General features: G+C 55.3%; 3 protein-coding genes and 1 long non-coding RNA gene across 8 annotated transcripts; 1 reads left to right on the top strand and 3 right to left on the bottom strand.

Moving 5' to 3' along the window:
- Window positions 1-1,300: 1,300 nt before the first annotated feature.
- Window positions 1,301-7,308, bottom strand: BCL6B (BCL6B transcription repressor). Of its 3 annotated transcripts, none has more exons than XM_060290450.2 (9): window positions 7,161-7,262; window positions 6,486-6,676; window positions 6,044-6,265; window positions 5,587-5,934; window positions 5,142-5,266; window positions 4,417-4,581; window positions 4,196-4,326; window positions 3,941-4,078; window positions 1,303-3,549 (listed from the first exon to the last, which is right to left on the bottom strand). In XM_060290450.2, the coding sequence occupies exons 1-9, from the start codon at window positions 7,161-7,163 to the stop codon at window positions 3,433-3,435; spliced, it is 1,440 nt and encodes a 479-aa protein (XP_060146433.1). In that variant the 5' UTR covers window positions 7,164-7,262; the 3' UTR covers window positions 1,303-3,432. The 3 variants fall into 3 exon arrangements, with proteins under 3 accessions (XP_030718107.2, XP_060146433.1, XP_030718106.1); XM_030862246.3 differs by having other exon boundaries at window positions 1,304-3,549; window positions 7,227-7,308; XM_030862247.3 differs by lacking the exon at window positions 4,417-4,581 and having other exon boundaries at window positions 1,301-3,549.
- Window positions 7,309-10,573: 3,265 nt separating this feature from the next.
- On the top strand, window positions 10,574-17,256 carry LOC115856164 (uncharacterized). The gene is made up of 3 exons (XR_004040728.2): window positions 10,574-11,013; window positions 14,027-14,160; window positions 14,413-17,256. It is a non-coding gene; the product is annotated as an uncharacterized lncRNA (long non-coding RNA).
- BACC1 (BPTF associated chromatin complex component 1) lies at window positions 12,876-15,779 on the bottom strand. Of its 3 annotated transcripts, none has more exons than XM_030862301.2 (6): window positions 15,582-15,779; window positions 15,300-15,394; window positions 14,559-14,660; window positions 13,687-13,877; window positions 13,340-13,444; window positions 12,876-13,141 (listed from the first exon to the last, which is right to left on the bottom strand). In XM_030862301.2, the coding sequence occupies exons 1-6, from the start codon at window positions 15,600-15,602 to the stop codon at window positions 13,077-13,079; spliced, it is 579 nt and encodes a 192-aa protein (XP_030718161.1). In that variant the 5' UTR covers window positions 15,603-15,779; the 3' UTR covers window positions 12,876-13,076. The 3 variants fall into 3 exon arrangements, with proteins under 3 accessions (XP_030718161.1, XP_030718162.1, XP_030718163.1); XM_030862302.3 differs by having other exon boundaries at window positions 12,876-13,137; window positions 15,582-15,754; XM_030862303.2 differs by lacking the exon at window positions 14,559-14,660.
- On the bottom strand, window positions 15,908-17,665 carry RNASEK (ribonuclease K). The gene is made up of 3 exons (XM_060290337.1): window positions 17,446-17,665; window positions 16,676-16,752; window positions 15,908-16,295 (listed from the first exon to the last, which is right to left on the bottom strand). Exons 1-3 carry the CDS (start codon window positions 17,521-17,523, stop codon window positions 16,154-16,156), a joined length of 297 nt encoding a protein of 98 aa, XP_060146320.1. The 5' UTR covers window positions 17,524-17,665; the 3' UTR covers window positions 15,908-16,153.
- Window positions 17,666-17,794: the final 129 nt, after the last annotated feature.

The raw sequence follows: 17,794 nt of genomic DNA, 5'->3' as shown, positions 1-17,794 counted from the left end.
CACAGCTTTTGATCTCATGATGGGATAGACTAGAGACAAGCCATGACCACTGGCGCAATCAGCCCCTCCTACCCAACCAGTACCCAGTTCCTCCAGCCTTATAGAGCACTAATGACTTGGCTTCAAGATCCTTAGGACACTGACCTTGAAATTGGAACTCAAGGGGTCATACCCAGACAAGTGGGGCTGGGGTGGGGAGGGAGGCTGTGTAATTTAAAAAAGCATATTGAGCCGTATAATTTTATACGTGGGAAATAAAAGTAATCATACCCAAGAAGCTTTTTTTTTTTTTTTTTTAAGTGGAGTTAGAACTTTGGCTGGTGGGGACTGTACCAAAGATGTAGAAATTGGTGTGGCTGTATAACAGAGTGGTTAAGAGCGCAGTCTTTAGAATCAAATCACAGTTCCAATCCTGGTTTCATCACTTCTTAACTTGGCCAAGACATTGAACCTCTCAGCTGGTTTCCCCACTTGTAAACTGGGGCTAATAATAGTACCTACTTTTAGGGTTGTCGGGGGAGTTGAATTAGAAAATCTATACACTAAAATGTTTAGTTTAGGGCCTGACGTGTAGTAGGAGTTAAGTAATATTAGCTGGTCTTATTTTATTTTAAGCTGGTCTTATTTTAAACAGGGGATAAGCTACAGTGGGAGGGGAAGGAAGGTTTTAGTTTAGTTTCTTTGTTTTGTGCTTAAAAAAAAAACTAACCCAGGTCATGGGTTTTAAAAGATTAAGAAGCACAACCACAAACTGTAAACGTTGGAAGGAACTTATTCCTTCCATGCTAATGGACTTATTTCATGGATGAGGAATTTAAGTCCAAAAGGAATTTAAGTCCAAAATTTAAGTCCACTTATCAGAATTAGTGACCCCTTAACCTCTGGGTAGAACAAGGCTGTGCACCCATGACACACACAGGACAGGGGAAAGGGTGGGAGAGAAGTGTGTACTAGGCACTGGATGGATTCCAAGACACCACTGCTGGGGGAGGGGTAGAGCTGGCACGCTGGCTCTAACCACACAGCCTTCTCACTGCCACCTCCAGCTCCTATTATCCTTATGGCACCCAAGTCCTATCCATTTTCTGTGGTGGTGGTGGTGGTAGAGGGTGTCCAGGCATTAAGTTCCCCTGCACAGATGCATCCCCCAACATGTTGGTATTATTAGTGGCTTCCTGGTTTCTCCCTGCTGCCTCCACACCTCAGGCAGGAAGTGACTTCAGAGTAGTAGGATGCAGGTGGCTCCGGAGAAACTTCATGAAGTCACTGGTTCCTACACAATGATCCGGAAGGCAAGGGCAGGGAAGGGGAGAACAAGGGCCACTTAAAATGTCTGGTGGGATGGGACAGTGGGATGGGCACAGAATCCAAGATGGTATCCAGGAAGGATAGGATACCCTCTTTCCCCAGCTTCAGAACCCTCAGTCCCCAGATCCCCACAGGCAAGAACCCAGGACACAACAGGCAGCACAGAGAGGCTTCTTTATTCCATGATTCTGATCTTGCAAGATCTAACATCTCCACCCCTTGGCACTCTCCACCTGCCCATCCAATCTGGTAAAAAAAAAAAAAAAAAAAAATCATGGTTCCTTCTCAGCTCTCTCCTCTGCTTTCCCTACCTCCTTCAATTCTGCAGTGGGGAGTAAGAGGCAAAGAGGGAGAAGAGTAGCTCTCTCACCAGTCCCCAAGTGACAGCCACTAGTACTGACCTGTCTTGAGGAACCTCCACCCTGCAAATTCAAAGTGCTTTTTACCTTCCACCCCATGTCCCTAATCCCCCAGGGCAACAGGGGCAGGACTGTAAATCAAGGCTTCAGAATATCATCTAACATTCCAGACATTCCACACAGTTAAGAAGCAACTCATTCCTAACCTTCTACCTACTTGGCCTACACCAGAGACTTTGCCCCTCAACCAACCTCTTAATCCTACCCGGATACTTGGTCAACTAGAGGGTCCATCAGTCTTTTAAATCTTCTAAATCTCTAATCCCAACAGTAATTCCAATCATAATCCCAAACTACAGAAAATCCATAGTGGAACTCAACCCCTTTTCTCTCCCTGTGGAAGGTTCTAGTGCTTTCACTGGTTCCGGACAGGAATGCAGTGACAGGAAGACCAGGTCACAGACCCAGCTTTTCTAAGGTAAGAAAGTTACCAAGCAGCTGTGACTTCTAGAGGCAAAGAAGTTTCTGGAATCTGGACACTTGCCAGAAGATGTCCGAAAACCTACTAAAGGAAGAAGAGGTTCATCTCAGGTAGAACCCCAAGGAACATTCAAACCCAGACACCTCTGCAGTAAAGGATGAGTCATACTCTTTACTGTTTAGTCAAGATAAAGGGTTTCATAATTCTCCCCTAGGTCATAACATTCTTAGAGACTGGGCAGAATCAGAAAAGATTGCATCATCTCTGGTGAGGAATTTCAGATCTCTCCTGCATGGAGGGATCAACTCAGTGCTAAGAACGGGCCCTAGTGGGAGGATTGTGGGCCCAACGCAAGCTCCTGGGTGAGTTCTATCAAACAGACACAGTGGAGCCAGACCTAGGTGATCAGACGAATGGGACAGTTAGGAACATAAGAGAAAGCCCCTGTAATCATCACCCCAGTTCCAAGACTGACAAAGGCCCCACACCCACTGCCTCTAGGAGGTACTTATTACCTCCACTTCAGGCTCACCATAGGTTCCTGTAACCCTTGAAGAACAGAAAAAGTCTAATCCAGTGCTGGCCTGCTAGAAAACCTACAACATTCAGAATACCAGAGAGGGTTCCTGACCCAATTCCATAAACCCACATGTTCCCAGAGCTGCCCTAGAACAAATTACGTTTCCAGACCTAGAATTGGAGGGGTAGGACAAGAGAACCCCTTTCTCCATTTGAAACAAACCAACAAGCAAATAGGAAAAGAACAACTCTAAAGATAAAAGTTATGACAATAATAATACAAAACACTCACGCCAAAGGAGGCAGCCAAGTGCTAATCTCTGCCGGCAGAGCCATGACCTCACATTCTGTGTTTCAGGTCACTTTTGATCACACTTGGGGAAGAGGGACATGGGAAATGCAATAGAATGAAGGCCCTGGTGCCACCCAAAAGCCTCAATAAATTATATTTACAGATAAACCGAATGAGATGGGGGCTGCAGGTAGAAACCAGGCCTCCAGTCTCTCCCCTCCTCCAGCTCCTAGCTCGTTCTCTCCTCAGAAACAATTGTGATCGTGGGGAAGAGGTTTTGACCAGCAAAACAAAGGCAGATCAAGCTGGGATCTGCCACCCCTGCTCTCCCCAGTGAGAAATTAAGGTGGTGGCAAGTCGCTGACATCGAGGGGCCTTGCACACCCCTATGCCCAAGCCTGACAGCGAACCCAGGCGTGAGCCGCGGCTTTCCTGTCTTCCAGGAAGGGAGTGGGGCCTGGGCAGGCGCTCAGCTAGGGCCCCCCCAGAATGTGGTAGTGCACTTTGGTGTTGGTAGCAGCTCCGTGTTTCTGGCGCAGATGCAGCCGAAGTTGACTCTTGTGCCGGAAATGCAGACTGCAGGGGTCGCACTGTCGGAGGACAGCTGAGTCAGGTCCCTCCCCAACCACGACCACCTTTTAGGTGTTGAGCAAAGGAGAACCGCCCAGCACTCTATCTTAGAGAAGCTCTTTAGTCCCTACATGCTCCCAAATCCTTAGGGGAAGGCCTAGGAGCTACGCCCCGCCCTCTTCAGCAAAGCTTTCTCCATCCGTCAGCTCCTCTCCAGGAGGGTAGCGCCCCGTCCAGGAGCCTAACTTCTATACCTGCCACCCCTACCCTCGGCCCCCGCCCCTTACTCACAAGGACACCGCCCACCTCGAACAGGTCTAGAACCGCTGGGCCGGCTCCTTTCAGAGCTCCGCCCCTCGGTAAACGGAAGGTAATTCCAAGGTTTTGGGTCAAGCCAGGTCGGGTACTCACGTGGTAAGGCTTCTCTCCCGTGTGGATGCGAACGTGGCTCTTGAGGGTCTGTAGGTGGCGGAAGCGAGTCCCGCAGGTGGGGCAAGGATAGGGCTTCTCCCCGGTGTGGATCAGCACGTGCGCGCGCAGATGCGCTACCTGGGAGAGGAGGGGACCTCAGACAGCGCCAATGGGAGGGACAGAACCCTCTCCATTCGGCCCACCTCGCCCTCTCGGAAATTTGCCTGCGAGCCGTCTCTGAAACGGGCGCCGTACCTGTACAAAGCGCGAGCCGCACGTCTCACACTTGTAGGGCTTCTCTCCCGAATGGATGCGGCTATGCGTTTTTAGGTTAGCCGGCCGGTTAAAGCGGGCTCCGCAGACGGAGCAGTGGTAGGGCTTTTCCCCTGGAGGCAGGGAGGAAGGGAGGTCAGGGACTCTACCAGGGGACGGCTGTGGGCACCAAGGCCAGGGCCCTCTCCCCGCTCCTCCCCTACCTGTGTGCACCGTGCGGTGACTGGCCAGGTTGCCCTTATAGCGGAAGGCAGACCGGCAGAGCTGACACTTGTAGGGCTTATCCTCATCCCCAGGAGCCAAGGGGTCCAGCCCCGATGAGCACCCAGCCACAGCCTCACAGCTCTGGCAGCTGAAAAATTCACTTCCTGGGAAGGGTGGTGGGTAATGACAATACCAGTGAATCCTCAAACCACACGGTAGCGGGTTTTCTTTTTCCCAATTTACTGTTAAGGCTTCTGGAGCTCATTTGACTTGCTTGGGGTCACATGGTTATTGAGAGGACAAGCCAAGATCTGACTCCATGTCTGTCTGGTTCCAGAGTACTCTGCTAATCACTCCAATAGCGGTGGTGGTAGGTGGAGGCCCCTACTCGTGGGTGGAAGTTTCTGTTTCTCTCTCCTCTCTTGCACCACTCTGGATGACAGCTTGCCAGAGAGGCCTTGCCAAGCCCTGGGCTGACCACTCAGGCCTGGATGGAAATAGGCCAGAAGTTCCCAAACAGTGCTGTTCACTGGAAGCTTTAAAAAGTACTGATGCCAGGCTCCCACTTGCAGACTTTCTGATCTATGGGGTGTGACCTGGGCAATGGGATTTTTAAAAGCTCCCTAGGTGAGTCTAATCAGCAGGAAATGGACTGGGCCTTTAAACTGGCCTTGAGCAGCCATGGGAGAAAATCCAAGAAGGGGGTAAAAGGAGGGGCTCTTACCTGGTGGTGGATGAGCCCGCCCAGAGTGTGACCCAGTGGTCTCTGGAGCCCGGGGTGTGAGGAGATGGGGGGTATTGACTGGAGCCCCACATTTGAACTGTACAGTGGCAGCAGTTGGAGAGAGCCTAGGCAGATGTCAAGGCCCAGAGACAAGGGTTAGGAGAGATTATATGGCGGCGGCGGTGGTGGGGTTCTCCCCTGGAAGACTTGTTGCCATAGGCCTACCCTCTGGAGGTGAGCCACTATGGACCAATGTGCCATGTCCAATTTCACTGCCCAAGTCCCACCCTACAGAGTAAGCCTGACCTCTGGCCAACTCCCTAAGGTGAGCTGGTGTCTCTGAAGCCCACTCCTTCACTCCCTGTTCCTGACCACCCAGGCCCAAGGGCTGTGCCTCTGAGCTGAGGCTGCCTCTACAAATTGCGGGGGGTTCCAGTTTCTGTACCTGCTCTGTGGACCGGAAATGGGTCCTTCTTCACTGCTGCTGCTGCTGGAAGCCTCATCTCCACTGGGGAGCCGGGCCTGGGAGCAAAGTTGACCAGAACTCCTCTCCCCTGCCAGGCTCCCTGCTTGGGAGGCCTGAGAGTTTAGCACGATGAACTTGTACTTTTTCCAGTTGCAGGCCTTGGGGTCTGGGCTGCCTGGACTGGGGGGCCCTTGACTGCAGCTGCGAGACTCAGTAGGTGGGTCTGGGTGCCCTTCGGAGCGCCTGGGACTGCCTGGCGGAGGGGCCGTTGGGGGCGTGGGGGGTTCTGCCTCCAGGGGCCGCAGGGAGATGCCCAGAGGTTCATAGCTGAGAAAAGTGCGATGGACATTAGTGCTATTTCCTAATCTTGGCCTTTGCCCTTGACACCTAGGATGCCACTTCACCCATGAGGAACACCGAGTTGGGGCTCCCTCACCTGGCCTGGATGAAGCGGTGGCATGCCTGGACCACGTGTTCCATCTGCAAGTAGGTGGCGGCCGCAAGGACGGCTGGTGCAGTGGCCGGAGAGAGGCGTAGGCGTGAAGTGTACATGAAGTCCAGAAGAGGAGCGAAGCCTCCGGCTTCGGGGCCCCCAGGCAGGGAGAGCACGTCTACCCCCACTCCTGCACGGCCTCGGAAAATTGAATAGAAGAAGCCACTGGAGAGAGGAAAGATAGGTCATGTTAGGGGCTGGGGAACCAAGGGAGACACGCGCCCCTGTACAAAGCCCCGCCTCCCCCACTCTCACCCCGCCCCCAATTCGCGGACGCCCCGCCTCCTGCTTATGGAAGGTTTGGCTTCGGGTTCCCTCCCAAAGACCTTCGGGCTCCGCGCCTTTTCCCTTTGGTCCCACCCCACCCCTGAGTCACCCCTCGAACCTGCAGGCGATAAGAACTGCCTTGTGAGCTCGAAGGGGTTGCCCGCCAACCAGCAGCGTGACGTCAGTGAGGATCCCGCGCAGGCGCAGCTCATTCAGGTTGCCGAGCACGTCGGAGGAGTGGCGAGTGAACTCGCGGACGTAGCCCAGCGTTCCCTCCGGGGCAGCGGTGGAGCCCATGGCGACGCAGGCCTGCGGGTGCCAAGGAGAGGGCTCAGGGATCCAGGCCGTCCTAAGACGCCTGCCCTTCCGCAGTTTGCCTCTTCCTGCTGAGGTGCAGCTAGAGCCAAGCCCCCGGCCCCGGCTCACGCAGCCTCACTTAATTCATCTGGTTCTTTCTACCCTCAACCACAGCATCGCTCGCTTTCCTCCTCTAGATTTCACAGCGCTTGGAGCGAGTTGAAGGTTCCCACACCGCGGCGTCGATGGCAAGTGTGAGGAATCCGGCCCGCAGCGCCCTTACTTAGACTCCCAGTGCCCTTCCAGCACCCCCATTTCCCCTCTGCCCCACCGCGCGCCTGGTCTCAGGAGTCCGATCCTGCCTGGAGACCCCAGATGACCCGTGGTCCACACCCCTCCAAATCCCAATCGAAGCTCCCTTCCCCGAATCACGAAAGTCCATTCTCTAGTCCCGGATCCCTAGTTTAGCTCAATTTCTGGGCCTCTGTCTTCTTACCATCAACAAGCCCCAACCCTCTTAGGGGGACCCAGGAGTCTGGCTCCCTCAGTCTCTGGTTCTTACCCCCGTCCTGCAGGGGCTTCAGCTTTCTTCTCAAGGGGGGCGGGGTCTCTCTCCCCTCTTGGCCTCGGCTCCTTTATCTGGCCGGGATGTCGGGGGCGGGGGTGGAGGTGGGGTGAACGCCTGGGTCTGTATCCTTCCTTCCTCCCTCGCTCTCCAGATGGCGAACCCGGGGCGGGGTCTCCGGCTCCAGGGCGGGACCTCAGAAACACTAGGTGGTCGTAACGTAAGGGGTCTTGGGCCACTGAAAGTGGAACTGATGGGACATTGGAATTGGGGAGGAGGTTGGGGATATTGAGATTGGAAATATGGGTGACCTGGGTCGTCGGGGGGCCTGGGACAGCGACAATTGGTGTGTTGGCTTTAGGAAGGAACCTGTTACAGGAGAGTGAATACAGCAAAACTCCCCCTTCCAGTGTACGGTATTAAGGGAGATAAAGGGGAGCCCAAATAGGAACTAGGTTTGGGGAGGTGATAGTGGGCTCCCGTGGGGTCTCAGACAGAGGGAGGGTGTGGTCATTCAACAGGCTCCTCTAGCGGGGCCTGCAAAAGAGGGGCTCTGGCCGGGCGCGGTAGGGAGGGGGCGGATATGATTTCTAGTTCGTTTCCTTCCATTGTCCTGCGACCGGACGGCTCCGCCAGCTGCTTCCCCTCGAGGAGGTGGGGAAAGCCCCTGGTGGGGGCCGAGAGACGACGCTCAGGAGACCTAGGGTCCGGTCTTTCGCTCCCGACTCTCTTTTGAATCCTTTTAGGGATCCAGCGAGACAGACTCCCGCCCAAAGCCCTTTCGCCCTCCCCCAGTCCCAGATCTTTAGGGCCTCGGGCATCCGCCCGTCGGCTACGCTTGGAGGCTGGCGGGACGCCGGGGTCCAGCGCGGCAAGTAGGCAAAGCTCGGCAATGTTTGGCTCCTTCCACGAGGGGGCGGACGAGCACTAGCCTCGCCTCGCCCGTCTTCTCCACCCGGCTGGGGGTCCACTCAAACGGGGGCGCAGGATCGATTAGGTCTGAGCGGCTGAAACCTTCGTTCTCCCCCTCTTTGCTCTGGTTTATTTTGTCCAGGGGACTAGGGTTGGGCGGAGGGAGGGAGAGTTAGGTGACAGAGGGGACTTTCCTCCGAGGATGGGTTTCCTATCTGGGGTGAGAAATCCGCGGGCTTTGGGAACAAGGGAAATGAGTGGGACAAGGAGCGGGATCTGAGTCCTGGGAGCCCAGGGTTTCTATTCTTTTAAGCTAGATACTATTATCCGTCTTTAGAGGTGACTTTTTAGTGAACATTAATATGAAAGTTGGGTGCAGTGAACAGACAGAGGGGAAACAGGGAGGGTCTCAGGGTAAAAGAAGGGAGAGAGGGCAGGAGGGGCTGATAACCCCAATTTAAGTCCCTGATCTGGAAGATAAGCACGGGTCACACCCTCGTATTTTGTTTGGGGAGAGTTGGTGGGGCAAAGTTCATTTGGAGAAGTGGGGCAAGAGCTGAGTTCAGCTGCAAAGCGGGACTTGCATCTGGGCTCAGGAGAGTCTACCGTTGCCCAGTAATGACTGACCATTATCCGTGGAGCTGCATATCGAGGCCTGGGGCCCTCCCCTTCAGATGTGAGGGTGTCTTTATTTGGGTGCAGGAAACAACTGCTGAGAAACTGGGAATGGGGAACCACTGGGGATTCACGGTGGTGAGGTGGCTTTTGCAAATGAGGGTTGCTTTGGTCTCTGCCCAGTTGGAGGTGGGAGTTAGACTGGGGGCTCCCTTTGGTATCAGGATGGAGTTACTTTTGTGTTGTCTGGTCAATTTGTCAATTGTGGGGTGCATGTTTACTATGGGGTGTTGAGTTAGTTTGTTCTGGGCCCTGAAGCCTGCATTCAGGGTTGAGGGCCAGTAGTAAGTCTGAGGTATGGAGCTGATTTTGAAGCTACGTTAGTTAATTCTAGGGGTTCTGACACCCACAATTTGGAGTTTGTCATCTTGGAATATCAGGGGAACCTGCTAGGTGTTTTTCAGAGGTGGATGAGGATTTTGTTTTGGGGATTCATAGTCATCAGTGTATGTGGACAATCTGATTTCAAGTGGAGTAATTGTGCTGGTTTTGGGGTGCAGTCTGTTTTGGGGTGCCAGATAAGTTTTGAGGTTCAGATTATATTTGGGGGGACATGAAATTCAATTTGGGGTTTTTATTAGCTTGAGGTGGAACGTAATAGGAACCTGGGAGCAAGTTTGAAGGCCTTCTGTGGTTGTGGGTCCTTGCCGGGGAGCAAAGCTTTATATTTGAATGTTGTGCAAACTTACTTTGAGGAGGGGGATATTTCTGTGTATGCACTGAGAGCCAGGAGGCTTTTTCCAGGGGGAGAAACAAGATGAGGGCCCAGGGTAGGAGACTAAAGTTTTGGGGTGTCCTTATTTTGGGGTGTTTTGCCACTCTTTGGGTGCATTTGGTGTAACTGAGTGATGGATCGTGAGGTGAGATTGATTTTAGGGTTCACTTAATTTGGAGCATGATGCTGCTTTGGGATGTCCTTTGCTTATAGCTCCCGCTCACCCCAGATTCTAGAAGTCTCTTTCTTTAGTGAACCTCCAAATATTCCCAGGATTTGAAGGACGAAATTCGGAAAGGGAGTGTATCTCCCCTTATTTCTATGTGGCCTGGATAGATCTGAGGGAGAAAAGGTGGTTTCAAACTCTGAACCCCAATTTCTTAAGGGCACATACCTTGGTTTGGGGGCAGATGGGGGGGAAATGGAGTGTGTTGTGGTAAAGTGGACACCCCTGACTAGGGCAGTCTGTTGGAACTGTGCAAGGAGAGGTGGTAGTGAGGTACAAGGAGGGGAATCTTGTACCCTGATTTTCTAGGATAAGAGCCCCAAACAGAAAGCAGACAGAGGACTGGGAGTGTGGGTGAGATGGGGGGGGTTCCCCACGGCAGCAGGGGCTGGGGGGTAATCCAGGCCAGCTCTGCACACCCCGGTCCCTGCTCTCTTTGGCTCTCCTCCCCTCTCTCCCTCCCACCGCCCACCCCCCCAACCCAAGGAAAAAAACTGCCTGTGCAACAGCAATGGCAGATTCCAATCCTCCAGGCTTTCCTAAACCACCACGGAGACCAGCCAGGGGGGAGGGGAAGGGAGGATCGGGCTTTCCTGCTTCCCTAAGACTGGGGCTATGAGCTTGACCTCCTGGCCCCTAGCCCTTCGAGGAGTGCCCCCCTCCCCCGGCCTGGAAGCCAGGTGTCCTGGACCCTAGCCCCCGAGCGGGGGGGTGGGGGGGGGCCTGGAGAGACGGGGAGGAGGAAGGAGGGAGTGACTTCCAAAATTGGCATCGGGACAGAGCAGGGCTGGCGGGAGGCAGGTGAAAGACGGAATTTTCCTGAAAAAACGGGGGGATCTGAGGACCCCAAATTTGGGGAGCTAGTCCAGAACCGTCCAGCCAACATCCTAGATTTTTTTGGGATTTTTTGGGGCCCCCGGGACCCCTCTAGATGGGGTGAGGAATGTAGTGTTGGGGGAATCTGACTGGGGCATTGCAGCTGCCTCTCCCGCCGAGTTGGAGACGGATGGGCTGGGACGGGTTTGGGGGGGGGTGTCCCCAATTCTGACTGGGAGTGGAGGAGCCCCCTCATGTGCTCTCTTGTGGGGGTCCCCCCTCCCTAGGGCACTCCCCACTCCCTGAGCCAGCCGAGAGGAAGGAGGCCAGCGATGCGACTGGGGCGGCTCCTTTCTCCTGCACCCCAAATGTGAGGGATGCACCCCAAATTTTGTTCCCTTCAAAATAGGGGACCAGGATCTCAGGGGAGAGTAGCTGAGGTAAGTGGGGAGGAAAGTGTCCCCTGTTTTCAGGAGAGACGTGGCGGTTGGGGGGGAGGTTTGGAGGTGCGTGCTGGGGTGGGGTCGGGCTTTGTCAGCCTTGAAACTGGGGGGATGATTGGAGAGGCTTTCTCTTACACCCCGAAACTGGAGTCCCCCAGATGGAAACCAAAGACAGGCCAGAGGGCCCCCCAACATCCCCAGCCGTTAGTATAGTGTTTGATTTCTGTTTCATCCCCACAAAGGCTCTGCCGAGGATGGGAGTTGGGGGCAGCTGTTCGGTTTTGGGGGTACGGGGGTGGCGTGAGGAGCAGAACGCCTTGGCAGGATTTGATGCTGGACAGATAGGGGTCTCGACCGAGGGGGTCCGGCATCCCCCGGGGCCTGAAAACTCTGCTTACACCACCATCTTAGATCTTTTTGATTGCTAAGAGTTTTGGGGGGTGTGTCGGAAGGTGGGGGTGGTAAAGGGTGGGATGGGAGGTAGGAGGATAACTTTTGGGTTTTAGGGGATATTATTGTGATTTGCGGAAGGGGTCTTGGCCCTTGGATTTTGCTTTCTGGTGGGTGTTTTTTAAAAATCAAGTCCTGGACAGGAGAAAAAGGCTGAGGGAAGGCCTAGGGTGGGGGTGGGGAGAGGCATGTTTGTCTCAGCTTAAACGTGGCTTTCTGGGGTGGGCCTGCCTTCCTGGGCCTGGTGAAGGGGCTGGGGGGGGGTTGTTGCGGGGGGTGGGACTTGGGTCCTGGGGGTCCACGGGGAGTGGGGACAGTGCTGGGGGTGGACTACCTGGCCCCCAGGTCCAGATGGCCCTCTTCCTGTGCCCTGCTGCTCCCCTTTCCCCCTGGCCTCCATTTCCTGCCTTTGGCCTCCATCTTGTGGCAGGCCCAGGGCCCAGGGCGACTTCCGGCCCCCCTCTCCCGACCATGTTCCGGCCCCACCACCTCTGGACTGCCAACTCCCAACCCTGCTGTCCTTGGCCTTCTGTCTCTCCTTGCTTTCTCTTGGGTTCTGACCCAGGGAGGGGAGGAACGGACACAGGAAGCCTTGGGTCCCTGCCCTTGCTGAGTCGAGAGGCAGTCTGTTGGTCCCCCCCAGTCATTCCCTGCTTCCTCTGCCTCTGACCCCACCCTAGGGATCCCCTGAGCAGAGTTCCTACAAGGAAGATGGTTCCAGTCTTATTACACTGCGAGCTCACCCCTTAGGCCCCTCTCCCTCCAGTTGCCTGCTCAGCTTCTAGCTCTGGTTTCTTGTTTTCCCCAACGCTTCTTGGGGCCATGTTTGCCTTTTAAGCCTTCCCACCCTTGGTGGTAGGGGTCTTCACAGCACTGCCTCGTGCTCCCTTCTTCTCAACCCACCCCAGTCCTGCTCCCGCCCCAGCAGCACACTGTGGTTTGTACGGCACTGTGGCCACGTCCAAACCACACTGTGGTGTTAGAGCGAGGGTGGGGGAGGCACCGCTGAGGCCTGGCCGGGGAGGCCACCCTGGAGAAGCGACACGAAAAACATCTGGGGCCTTCTGGTGAGGTGGCGGGGGTGGGGGATGAGGGTGGAAATGGAGGTGTGAAATCACTGGAAGCTGCCCTTCTGAAATCCCCAGGGTAGTCTCAGGAGTACTGCCTGCCAGAGACCCCGGAGTAAGTGCTGCCTTCAGAGAGCAAAGTGGAACCTTTGTTGCCCACACCCAGCTCCCCTGGCTCTAGCAGCACAGAAATATTGGCACTGGGAAGAAAGCCTGCCAATATTGGCTGTGCTGCTCCAGGCAGGGTGGTGAGAGCTGCTGAGGAGGGGCTGAGCCCCGGGGTCTAAGGAGAGAGGGAGGTGTCCCTTGCACTCCAGTAATGTCAGGCTGAAGGCACCAAGCTGAGAGGGAGATCTTTACTGTTTTCCGTATAAAAATGTCCATCAGTTGGGGGTCATAGGGGTTGAAGGAAGATGCTCATACAGCAACAGCAAGGTGGGCCACCCGGCAGCCTTTCCACCCTCTCTCATGCAGGCCTTGCTCAGAGTCCCAACCGGTCCACAGGTCCAGGGTGAACAGTGAGAGGGGTGAGAGGTGGAAGGCTCAGCAAGAGAGCAGAGGAGGATCAGCGGAGGTCAAGAGAAGGCCAGAATCCAGGGTCAGGCTGTCTGGAACAGGAAGTAAAATGGGCCGAGATGGGGCGAGCCCCAAGTATGACTCCCACCTCCCTAGAGCACCAGCTCTTTGCAGACCCAATCCCCTGCATGCACAGGAGGGAACCTTCTCTTCCACAGCCCTTGGGAGGGGGATCCTGCTGAGACCCTCCCCCACCCCTTCAGCCGTTGTGGGAGGAGGAGGACTCCTACCCTGGTCGAAGTTGAGTTTCTTGGCTGGAGGAGTTTCTCCTAGCCCTTCGATATCCACCAGGTCACTGTTGGCGTCCGAGTCATTCAGAGCACTGAGTGTCACATCTGGGAGAGGGGCACAACCTAGGTTCTAGGTTCCCTGATGGTCCCCCCCAACCCACCCACTTCCCCAAGTTTCAAGCTCTCCCGCTCTCCCTCCCTCCCTCCCTCCCTCCCCTACCCCAGCCACCCTCTGGGAACCTTCACTGGGAGAGGAAAAGAGATCTGTCCTTTGACCCAAGCCCAACTCTCTCACTGAACCTCAGATGGGACCTTTAATCCCCAGGCACCAACTCCACAGCCCTTACCAGCCTTCTGTTTCTTTATGGGGGGACCGCCGGCCTCAGGGGCACTGGAGCTGCTTGGTGGAGGGGCAGCTGGAGGAGGCGACAAGACACCAGATGCCACCTTCTTGGGCCCTTTCTTGGGTGAATCAGCTGGAAGGGGGATGCCGGAGTCTTCATATACCTTGCGTTTCACGGTGGCCTTTATCTGAGCCCTGAAGAGAAGAGAGAGCAAGCTAGGAAGGGAGTCATCAGAGAGGCTAAGGGAAGCAGGGAGGGGAGGACAGGGGCAATGGGCAACTCTGAAAGAACACTGGGGAGCCCCTTCATAAGAATCCAGGTGAGGGCCCCGACTCTTTGCTAGGGTCCTCGTTTTCCTGAAGCCTTGCAGTCACTTAGGGCAAATGGAGCCTGAAGAGTGGAGTCCAACTGAGAGTGGGAAAGGCCCGTCTTCTACTTCTCTTCTGGGAGAGATGTATGAATGTGGAAGGCTACCAGGTAAGCCTGGGTGACCTACCGGGAGATTGAGACTTATTAATAGATCCTGATCCACTAGCTCAGAACCATAATATCCCTGGAAACACCACAGTAGAGTCTCAAAAGATCTGTATAAATAACCAGGGACTTCCTATTACCAAATTCAATTATTGGGTGTCTCTGGAAACCTAAAATCAAATTCTTGTAAGGTCCTGATTACCACAGCATTTTAGTGACTTCTGACCAATTGTGACAATTCTTTTATTCTTTCAGTTCTCCAGGGACTTTGTTGCTAACAAAACTAGCAACAAAGTAGGAAAGATGTTGAGCTGGAAGGGAGTTTGAGGAAGATGGAACAATGGGTATGGAGGAAGAAAGCTGCCCACCCGCCCTTTCTCTGCCAGCCAACCCTCCCTCACACTGTCCGTTCCTTGATGACACAGCTGATGTGATTAAGATCGTCCCCAAATCGCTTCACAGCAGCCCTCAGCATCTCTATCTCCGTCTCCGTCCACTTGGCACTGTCAGAAGGGGAGAAGGGAATAGCGAAAGTGGGAGGAAGAGGGGTGTGGAGCCAGCCCACAGGCTACGCATTCCACAGCAACCAGCCTCCTCCCCGCGATGCCTGGGGCCCCTTGCATAAAGAGGTCCTCCTTAAAAAAACAAAAACAAAAGCAAAAAAGAAAATTTTTAAGGCGCCGTGGGAACCCTGCGGACCCCCAACCACACGATATTGAAACAACCGCCACCTTAGAAGAAAACTTCTCCCCCATCAACGTGAAACAGCTGCTTATGTAAACAGCCCACTGAAACCCATCCAACAAGTGGGGGTCTTACAGACAGAGCCTCTAAACACAGTCTGCTGCAGTCTGACAGAATTCCACATGATTTGGGGGGTGGTGTGGTGTGGGTAGTGGTGGCGGTCTATGGTCTACCAGTTCGCAGCAGGGCAGGGCTGTGAAATGAGTCCGGATTATGAGCCTCGGTCTGTGGTTTATCTGTCATTCATTCATTCAACAATCATTTATTAACACCTACTCTGCGCTGTGCCAGGCACAAAGGGAAACTAACATCTGTCCCTGCCCTAGAGAGTGTCGGTGTCTGTGATCGAGACCCAGCGTCCGCTCTCAGCGTCCATCTCCCAGCCCGGGCTCACGTACCCCGCGGGGGAAGAGTCGGCCACGGGATGCAGCTGCATGGTCAGCTCCCCGAGCTTCGTGAAGGCGGCGCCCGCCGCGGAGAAGATCTCTCCGACCTGGGGGGCGGGGCAGCATTACGGGGGGCCGGCGCACAGTGCCGCGCCGGACCGCCCGGAGCCCCTAGCCCCACCCCAGGCTGGACTCCCGCCCGCCCCTCGCCCGGGATGGAAGAGCCGGGAGCCAACTTGGGGGCCCCGCCCTCCCGTGGCCGCCAGGGAGCGCTGTCCGCGAGGGAGGTCGAACCTTTGTAGACGCTGACGTCATGGCCCCGCGCGCCTCCTCACGGAGACGTTGCTGCCGCCGCTACCTCGGAGCCGGGACCACGGAGAGCAGGGCGATCGAACGGCTCCAGCCCCCGCGCAGGAAGTCCCGCCCCTTCCCGCAGCTGATTGGCTCCAGCTCGGCCGCTCACCGCCTGACCGCCTCGGCGCGCGGGAAGGAGAGTGGAAGACACCGCCTCGCTTCCGGCCCGGCTTCACTCCACTTCCGTCGAGGGGTCGGGACTCCCTATTTGGAGTCCGAGCTCCAGCCCGGATGCCTGCCCCGCAACCCATGCACACACACGAGGCTTAAGAGAGCAGTTTCTCTTTATTGTGTAACGAGACAAGGCGAGGGGGCCGGAGGGACAGGGAACGGCCAGCCCCGACCTCCCTCCACTGGAGCCGGGCGCCAGAGGTTGAAGAACAAGGGATTCAGTCTATCGCCAGGGAAACCCAGTCCGCAGAGGGCGCCAGACTGGGGGTGGGGGGGTGTGACTGGGTGGGGAGAGTCTTTAAATAGAGGAGGGGGCTGGAGAGGGGGAACGCGACGGTGCTCTAGCGCACCATGTATTCCTTGCGCTTATTGAGCCGAACTTGGCAGAAAGAGAAGCCTCCGAGGAGGAGGTAAAGGCCCGCGGCGATGAAACAGTTGTAGCTGACTTGCTCGTAAAGGTTGTATATGTTCTGGGGGCCATTCCTAGGGGTGGGGATTAGGCAGAGAAATATCGGAAACATTATTAACAGCAGCCAACATTTACAGAGCACTTACTATGTGCCGGGTAACCGTTCTAAACGCTTTTACGTGTATTATCTTAATCTTCATAACCCTATGGGGTGAGTTCTGTTATAGCATACACTTTGCATAGGTGGAGGAGGCACAGAGAAATCAAGGAAAATACCTAAAGAAGCCACACCTAAAGCGATGGGTTTAGGATGGCCGCTGAGGTCTGACTCCCAAGACTGCTCCTGTGCGCGCTAAACAGAGCAGCCAGTTCCCTAGCCTCTGGGCCCCAAGCATCCAGCCTCCTGCAATTCCCCGCCCATAATTCTGACCACTTCCCCCGCCTCTCCACTTACTCAAAATCTTTCTCCGTTAAGGGAACGTCTTCAATTAGCACAGCGGAATGGACATTGAAAAAGATTCCGAGCATTATCTGCAAAAAGGGAAAGGGTAGGTTGTTGAACTCAGGCACCTGACCTGGTCACTGCCTGAACTCCTCCCACTTCGAATGTTGCCACAACATCTGGGTATGGGAATTACCAGAATGAGCTGGGATTAGGGATGCCTGTTGCCGGATTTGGACTCCAGTCACCCGGAACAGGGCATGAATGGTGACATAGAGAAGACTTGGCTGGGGCAAGGGTTAGGAATAATGAGCAACCAGGAACCAGATTTTCATCCTCTCCAGAGGCGTCATTATCACGGGACAGGGAGGAGGGGGTCAAAGGGAATCGGCACTTCTCCATATTACTTTTTCCTGAAGTGGGTCGGGTAGAGTCCTCGGGAAACAAGGCCCAGCTATCCATTTCGGGAACAAGCTCTCCCTTTCCCCACTGCCCTCCATTCAGCTCAAGGATCTCTCAAGAACGTAGCTCTTCTTCCTCCTACCTTGAGGGTACTCCAAATTGACCAGCCCCCGGGCCCATTCCAAGCTTCAGCTCCCCCTCTCCCTTCCAATTCCCCATTTCTCAATTCAGTTCTGTCTCGTTCTCCAGCGGCTAATCAACCACCCCCTCCGGCCTGTCTGCTGCTTTCAAACGCCTGGTGTCTCCTAGCCTTCCAGCCCTCCAACACCCGGGCCCCTCAGGCCCTCTCCTCTCCGGTTGTCGCCGGGCAGTCCCCTCACCAACATGATCACTCCCCAGGCGCTGAGGACGATGCCGCAGGCGGCCAGCTTGGGCCCACAGCACAGAAGCGACGCCATGAAGAAGGGAGTCGGGGATCGCCTAGATGTGGGCCAGATAGGAAGGCGGTGAGAGGAAGCCCCGATGAGCGGGGTGGGGGGAAGAGAGCTGGACTTGGGGGCTCGCGGAGGACCGAGCGCAGGGAGAGCGACTGAGGGGGCGTGGCTTCCGGGCCCAACCATCGGGCTGGCGGGCGCCAGGCGGAGAACGCTGGCGCCTCCGGGTCCTCTCGGACTTCGGCGGGAAAGGGCGGTGTTTCTGAAATCGTAGCGGCCCCTCGGGAATCCCTTA

This window comes from Globicephala melas, chromosome 20 (assembly GCF_963455315.2).
Source record: "Globicephala melas chromosome 20, mGloMel1.2, whole genome shotgun sequence".
NCBI classification, from domain to species: domain Eukaryota; kingdom Metazoa; phylum Chordata; class Mammalia; order Artiodactyla; family Delphinidae; genus Globicephala; species Globicephala melas.
This window is presented reverse-complemented; position numbering and strand designations above follow the sequence as displayed.